This window comes from Balaenoptera musculus, chromosome 12, assembly GCF_009873245.2.
Source record: "Balaenoptera musculus isolate JJ_BM4_2016_0621 chromosome 12, mBalMus1.pri.v3, whole genome shotgun sequence".
NCBI lineage: Eukaryota > Metazoa > Chordata > Mammalia > Artiodactyla > Balaenopteridae > Balaenoptera > Balaenoptera musculus.
Genome location: NC_045796.1, coordinates 2,126,988 through 2,134,971, shown reverse-complemented (window position 1 = coordinate 2,134,971; position 7,984 = coordinate 2,126,988). Strand labels below are relative to the sequence as shown.

At 46.6% G+C, this 7,984-nt stretch overlaps 1 protein-coding gene and 1 long non-coding RNA gene across 14 annotated transcripts in view; one reads left to right on the top strand and one right to left on the bottom strand.

Moving 5' to 3' along the window:
• Positions 1–629: 629 nt before the first annotated feature.
• Positions 630–1,962, bottom strand: LOC118905166. The gene is made up of 2 exons (XR_005022173.1): positions 1,855–1,962; positions 630–892 (listed from the first exon to the last, which is right to left on the bottom strand). It is a non-coding gene; the product is annotated as an uncharacterized LOC118905166 (long non-coding RNA).
• A 75-nt stretch (positions 1,963–2,037) lies between these two features.
• AFDN (afadin, adherens junction formation factor) overlaps positions 2,038–7,984 on the top strand; it is a 134,167-nt gene continuing 128,220 nt past the window's right edge. For 11 of the 13 annotated variants that reach the window (XM_036871618.1, XM_036871624.1, XM_036871623.1 and 8 more), the window contains exon 1: positions 2,039–2,450. In XM_036871618.1, the coding sequence (XP_036727513.1) occupies positions 2,346–2,450 (105 nt within the window). In that variant the 5' untranslated portion in view covers positions 2,039–2,345. Of the gene's footprint in view, positions 2,451–7,984 lie in introns of all 13 variants that reach the window. The other 2 variants (XM_036871621.1, XM_036871622.1) reach the window with 1 other exon arrangement.

Here is a 7,984-nt window from a genome sequence, read left to right as displayed (position 1 = left end):
GTTTTCATGGCCTAAATATAGCAGCTCTAAGAGTCTTCATGATTTAATAATCATACGTATTCTATGGGTCTCACCTTGCTTTTAAACCTTTGTCAAGAAACTAATGTTGGTTGGGACCTACTATGAATTGTATACTCATACGCCACTCACACATAATACCAATGGGGATTTTTAATGAGTCAGAAAAACACTAACATTTATTTAGAGCCTTCTACGTGTCCTGCATCAAACTGTAGGCATTTCATGTATGCTACATGTTTATTACAAAAACAACACTGCACGGGGCCCATATTTATTTTCTAGCAATACTGAATTTTCTACATGTACTTACTTCAGACACCAGCAAACTAATTGCCAGCTTTGCAGACTAATTTTTTGCTCTAAGAGCCAAGTCATTCTTGCTAATAGCATAGTCAGGAATAAAGTTCTTACTGTTAGAATTCAGCTGACACTATAGCTGATGACCCACATGGCATGTGTGGAACTTAGCTGGACAGTTCTGAGCTGTATGGACACCGTGGTGTTCACCACAACAAACAAACAAAATCCCAAAACAAAAAACAACTTGAGTCTATAAAGAAGCACAGGAACTAAAAAGCATAAAGGAACAGAATGTCAGAACATGGATGTGTCGTTTATATACATATGCTTTTCTGCAAGTCACCACATTTTAATTTTGAGAAAGGAGGCTAGAGATCTATTGAAGAATTCATTCCCCCATGGCACTGGTTCAACCCCGCAGGCTTCTCTGCTGAAAAGCCTCCTTATGAAGCTGAACTGTACTAGTGCCGCAGAAAACAGAGCTGAAGACAGAACCCAGCAGGGATGGTAGAATTCTCGTCTTTCCCAGAAGAGAAGAAATCCAATTGGTGGAGGGAAAAATCATCTCACACTGGAAAAGACAACGACAAAAATAAAGAGGCTTTGTCAAATGCAGCTCACTGTTCTCATCACTTAGCTGTGGTATTTCAGAGATGAAGGTTTTTGTTGTAACACATCACAGATAACGCAGGAGACTGACTTCACCTGGCCCAGCACTGCACGGGGGAAATGTCTGCTGGCAGGTGTTCTGCAGCCAAATTTTTTTTTTTTTTGGCGGGGGGCGGGGGGGGGGAGAGGCAATTAAAGAGAAAACACCTAATGAAATAAATACTCCTAAAATGCACGAAACTTGCTGCTGAAATGAATGTTAGGTCTGCAGAGGCACCGGGACACTCGGAGGCTCTAGCGCCGTGGAAAGGCAGCATCTCCCCGCGCCCGGGGGCACCTCGAGGGACCCCGTCACCTACGGCTGCAACCTGGTGCTGCGAGAAGACGTGTTTTCTGAACCACACGCAGCCAGGCGGCCGCTCCGACCGGACACCGTGGGACCAACACCGACGTGGGGGTCCAGCCCCGGGGCGGGGGGACCCGCAGCGCCACGACAGACGCGCCCCCCCTCGGGAGGAAGGCCCAGCAGACGGGAGTCACCCTGGAACCCGCACGGGAACGGGGCGCTGCGGGGCCCCGTGCGATCAGCGCCCAGAGGGGCTCTGCGAGTCCCAGCCCTGCGGCCTCCACGGCCCAGTGCACCCAGCCGAACCGGGCCCGCTCGTCTGACCCGGCAGCGCCCGTCCGAACTCCGCCCACTAGCTGGATCCGATACCGCCCGTCCCCACACGGTACCATACGAACCCAGCCCGCCCGTCTGAACCCACCGTCCGAACCTGGCCCACCAGTCGGACCGGTACCGCCCATCCGAACCACGCCCACCGGTCGGACCTGGTACCGCTCGTCCGAACCCGGTCCCGTCCGAACCCGGCCGCCCGCCCGCCTGACCCGGTACCGCCCGTTCGAACCCGATACGGTCCGAACCTGGCTCACGAGTCGGACCCGATACCGAGCGTCGGAACCCAGCCCCGCCCGGCGGGCGGCGCGGCGCGCAGGCCGGCGCAGCATCACCTAGCGGAGGCCGGAGGTGCGGGCGCGGGCGCGCGGGCGCGGGGGCGCGCACGGCGGGCGGGGCGGCGGCGCGTGCGGGCGGGCGCTCGGGGCGCACACCGGCCGGCGGGCTGACGCGGGGCGGGCAGGCGGCTGCGGCGGGGAGCGGGGCCGGCGGAGGCGGCTGAGGAGCCCGCGGAGCCCGAGAGCTCGAGAGCTGAGGCGGCCGGACGCGGCCGCGGAGCCGGGAGCGCGGAACCGGGCGCGCGGAGCCGGGAACCGGGAGCGCGGGGCGCCGGCCGGCGGGGCCGAGGCGGCCGAGCCCCGAGCCGGGCCCGCAGACCTAGGCGCGTGGCCCCCCGCCCGACCCCGACCCGGCCCCGACCCCGCGGCGGCCCGGGCGGGCGGGCGAGCGCGGCCGGAGGATGTCGGCGGGCGGCCGCGACGAGGAGCGGCGGAAGCTGGCCGACATCATCCAGCACTGGAACGCCAACCGGCTGGACCTGTTCGAGATAAGCCAGCCCACCGAGGTACGCGGCCGCCCGGGGTCCCCCCCTCCCCGGCGACGCCCTTCCGCCCCCCGGGACCCCCTCCCGCGCCGGCCGCGCCCCCGGACCCGGGGTGGCCGCGCCGGGCGCGGGCGGAGCGCGGTCACCTGTGCCCCGGCGGGGGGCGGGGGAGGCGGGCGTGGCGGGGACGTCGTTCGCGGGTCTCCCCGCCCGTAGCCGGGGTCGCGGCGCTCGGCCTGGGCCCGCGGACCTTTGTCACCGGGACGCGCGAGCATGTGACCGCGGCGGCCGTGGTGGTTTTGGAACTTGGGGGTTGGCGGCCGGGAGCGTAAAGTAAATATCGGGAAAGTTGTTCCAATTGTGCGGCTCTGCTGATAACGCGGCCCGGAATTGAACTCCCGTGGAAAGAAGGTTTCCTCCCATTCGCTGCCTGCGCTCAGGTGGACGGGAGGGCGCCCCTCCCCGCGCCGGCCGTGCGCGCGTCCGCGGTGACCCAGGCTGGGGAGGGGGAGGGGACCTGGGCTGGGGGAGGGGGCCCGGACCGCGGGAGGGGGGGGAAGATCGAGGGAGGGGGTGGGGCAGAGGACCTGGGCTGGGGGAGGGGGCCCGGACGGTGGGGGGGGGAAGATCGAGGGAGGGGGAGGGGGGCTGGGGGAGGGGCTGGGCGGGGGGAGGCGGTGGTGGCCGGTCCTGGGCGTGCTCCTGGAAAAGGAGGAAATCTTTCTTGCTCTCGGCCTGGGACAATGGTAGTTGTTTATAGCAAAGCTGCTGAAAGAGTTCCCAACAGCTTAAAAAAAAAAAAAAAAAATAGGTTTCGTCCCCATCCGCCGGTCTGGGAGAGGTGGGGGATGGGAGTGGAGGTGAGGGCCAGGGAGGGACCCTGAAAACCGATTCATCCCAACGAGCGCTCAGAGCTGTGCTTGCTTCTCAGGCTGTAGTTGCACAGACTTTAGCCACACGAAATACACCTTACAGAGGATTTACGTCCTCTTAGGAAATTATTTTAATAGCATCTGTTTCTGATTTGTTGTAGTTGGTAGTTCAAAGTTAGTATTATTTACTAAAATGCCAGCTTTTGGGCAGCAATCCTGTTTGGCAAATTTGAACATTCTCATGAAATTTAATCCCTATCATTAAACCCCAGTTTATATTTCTGAGTAAACTTGACCTTCACCTTTTCAGCGTCTTGATTTTGCCTGTGGTGGGAAAGGTCCATTTCTTCTGTCTTCCTGGGCAGAGCCATTTATCTTACTCCTTAGTTGAATACTGATATGAATTATTAGGTTCAGGTTGCCAGTTTGCACACCGATACTGACTTACTCCTGATTCACAGCTCACCTTCTCTAATGATTTTATGAGTTAGGTGCTAGTAAGCAAATTGATAATATGTAGGTAGGTGTTCATTCATAGGCTTATTAGCACGTCTTTTGAAAGGTGACTGCAGTAATTTGGCCTTCAGGATTATGTTGTCTTTCAGAATAATGAGTTCATTTTTCTTATCTCTGGCTTTAAAAATTCGGATGTAAAATATTATTGTGGTAGATAGTTGTTTTTTTCTGTTTGAATGGACCTATTTATAATTTTTTTTTTTTTTCTGAGATTTCCCAAGTCTGGTCGTGAAAAGGAATATTTTTTCAGTTTAGTAATAGGTAATTCAGTTTACTCTTTGGGATTTTAAATTGCATTGGCATTTTTAAAAATCCTGAATTAAAAACAGATTAGAGTTAATTGATTTTATTAATTCTATTTTTAAGCACTCGATTGAAACTTTTTCTCTATTTTTTTAGATGTACGAGTAGTTATTAAAGTAAAACTGGCCTCTCATTTGGAGAGCTACTCTTTTCCTAGTTATTCTGTGGGTGAAAAGTTGCTGTGCACACGTGTTGAGCAAAAGTTAAAGGACATTTCTGGGAAATGATTATATATTTCATTTAGTAGTTTCTCCTCCCCACTTATATCTGAACATTTCAATTTTTAGAAATGATTCTCCGGGATTATGTTAGAAAGCTCTTCATAATGAAATAAGTTGTTTTTTTAAAATACCTGTATGTTATTTTCTTAGCTCTTATGTTATCTAATACCTAGTTCACACTTTACTTTTTGTTTTCCGGAGAACCTTTGCATACTATTAAGTTTATTGTGGTCTTGGAAGTTTAAGCTTCACATTTAGCATGTATTTTTCATTATGATGTAGGTAAAAACTAAAGTTAATAATTCTCTAAATCACTATTTTAAGGCCAACAGTTTCGATTTACTTTATTTAAAATTTGTTGTCTGCAGTTTTTTGCCATCTGAGAAATAATGAATTTTTACTCTATTTGTCTATCACAAGTCATTGTTCTTAGTTTTCTATAAGAATGTAAGCATTATATTGGCCTTTATTATGGTCAGTAAATGTTGAGCAAATTTACTGCAGAATTTGATTTGTAGGAATATGATTTAAGCCTTATATTTATATATTTGGATAATCTTTTTTATGTACATATATGAGAGCTTAGTTGTGGTTTGTTTTCTTTTGATTGCTTTTTTGGGGATTACAGTGATCAATATCAGTTATCAAATTATATAACTATAGATCATCTGTGGTTGGTTTCAGGCAGCCTTGGATAACCACTGATCTGGGGTGTCTATGTTTAGGAAGATGATAAACTTGGCTTTTCGGGTTACATTCACTTTTAAAGAACATTAGAGTATGTTTTAAAATCAACTTGGTTAAATTTGCTTCATATTCACCTTTGTGTGTAAGAGGGCTTCCAAAGAAAAAGCAAGTTATATTTTATCATTGTGTATTTTTCAACCCCTTCCTCACTCTGGATCCCAGATCCTTTTGGAATTTAAAATGAGAGTTGATGATCTAAACTTAAAGTTGATGTTTTCTCACCAGGAGATTGATGTTAAGCTGAATTAATATCTTGATTACTATGGGAAACTATAGCTCATAATAAATGCTTCTGAGAGCTTTTTAGTCCTGTCTGTCCTCTTCTTATTTTTGATGTTAAGTCTTTATTTCCTTTAGGGATTTCTGATTATTTATTATGGCAGAGTTCTTGTTCCTAATCTCATTACCTCCTCAGAAGAGGGCTTCTCTAGTTACCCAAAGGTCTCCGTGTTGTTTTTTGGTGTTCTGTTGTTTAACTTATCCCAATTTTGTTATTATAGCCGTTGGTTTGTCTGAATCCCTCTCTGATTGCATGAAAGCAGGAGCTTAGAGTTTTATTGTTTTAAACAGTTTTATGGCTGTCACATGGTAGGTGCTCAGTAAATACTTTGTGGAAAGAATACTGAATATGGCTTCCTTCGTGTGTACCTTTATTCTTGACAAAACAAGATACATGCATTTGTTAAACTTAGCGAAATTGTCTTTTAGGATCTTAAAGATTTATCTTTTCAAGTCTTATTCTTTTGCATAAAGTTTACACCTAAATGCAAAAACCATGCTAGGTAGTTGACCACTTCACTTCATGAGACACTTCTTAAAGTCATTTGTTTTATTACTTATTGAATTCATTGCCTTCTTTTTGCATTGATGGGAAAAAAGTAACGTAGAATTTGTGTGGATACCCATCTATTCTTTATTAAAGGTAAATATGTTATATTTTAGTATTCTGATTAATCTTGAGAAGTAATGTGGTGATTCATATTACCCAGAGGTGTGTGTAAAAAATAACTTCCAGTTTGTCAGCAGAGGTGGAGTAGGCAGTCTTCAGATGAAGTAGCAGTAATTGCATAACTTAGAGCTAAATCTATATTTCAGACTAATGCTTAGGTTGTGACTGTGCTTTAATCATACAACTTAACTATATTTGAAACTATTTTGAAAACAACAGTTGTATTATTAAACGTTGGTACTTTAGAAGGTCCGTATTTCTGGTGACTAATGTATAATGAGATAGGCAGTTGCCAGTGATGTGTTTTTAGTATTTATAGGCATCTCTGCTCCTTTTAAAAAATCTTTACTTTTTTTTCCTGTAATAATTGGTTACAGTTTATGTTTGTGGGTGTGTGCTTGTGGGTATGAGGTCAAGGCTCTGTCTCACATGGCTTCCTTACCTTGTAACTGAAGCGGCATCTTGACTAGCTTCACTTTGCTGTGCTCCTGCCAATGAAAAATAATTTTACTTTATGCAATTTATAGACTTAATGGAATGTAAGTGTTGTAAGTGTAGGCTTTTCTAGAACTATCAATTTTTGATTGTGGTTAATAGTAGAATAGCAAAAGTGGTTCTTTCATATTCATGAAAAAATTTGATTTGCAGAAGATCCGGATATGGTACCAAGTTGGTGGGGTGTTTAAGAGAACAAGGTTTAAGGTTATGTCATTAAGGATTTAATTGAGCAGTTGTAGTGTATAAAGCATTATTATTAGTGGTTGGTTATTATTCTGGTGGCGTAGATTAATTTGTTTATAAACAGTTTTACCAGACTTGAACTGGGTGTAATATCAGAAAATGCTAATAAATAATATAGCAGTTATTTTGATATTAGCTTGCTTTCCTTTATTATACATAAAAATGTATATATGAGTAATATTTATGGAACAGTAAACTGACCTCTTAATTGAAAATTATTTTCAGGTTAGGTAGAGTCTGTTGATTTTTGTTCAGAATGTTGCTGTTGCTGTTAGTTTTCTGGCTGATTATATTTCGGATACGCTCCTTCACCTTGACGATGCCTAGGACGGAGATAAATTTTGTTGGACCTGTACTTACATTTGTAAGTTAGGTGCTAAGCAGTGAGCCACACCCCACAGACCCACTGACCAGCTCTGGGCGCGCCCCAGTCGTCGGCCGGCGCTGACAGGCTGGCAGGCCCTGCGAGTCCAGCGGTGGCTTCCGGTCAGCGTCCCGCAGGTACGAGGGGACGGTAGGTGTGGGCGTGTTGTCAGGGTGGACCGTCTTTATGCGGGAGCTGTGCACGAGCTGGAGCTTTTCCTTATATTTGGGGTCATGGACGGGGTCTAAATAAAGCAGGCTGAGGGCTGGTGGGGGGCGTATTGGCTGGTCTGTCTCAGGTCATCTGGTTGAGATTTTGTTCTACAACAATAAAAATATAAAAGCTCACTTATCATTTTGGCATAGGTGATTGACCAGAGCCATAATACATTTAATCCAGGAAGTGAGTGTCCTTCATAAAGTTAACGTAAGTACATAGACAAGTAGCAGTAGTTCACGTGGAAGCCAGGGAAGTATTTTCCCAGTATCAGTTGATCCCAAAAGATAAGGATAATTTGAATTTTATACTTGCAGTTTTACAATTGTGTCATGAATGAAATTATTTACAGGAACCGAGATTGAATAGTTTACTGTGACTGGAAAATAGCCAAAATTTCTCTGTTTTCACTCAAAAGAAGTTTAATGTTAAGGAAAAACTAAGTTGTGTAGCTTACAGAAAATAAGGTGTGAACTTTTGTCGCTGTTGTTTGCGTTGTCGTGTTTCTAGGTTGGATACACACAGCACGCTTTGCTTTCTCAGGGCGGTCACTGCGTTACAGTTGGGTTGACCTTATGGAGCACTGTTGTGAAGACAGATCACACCAGGATGACAGGCATGGGGGG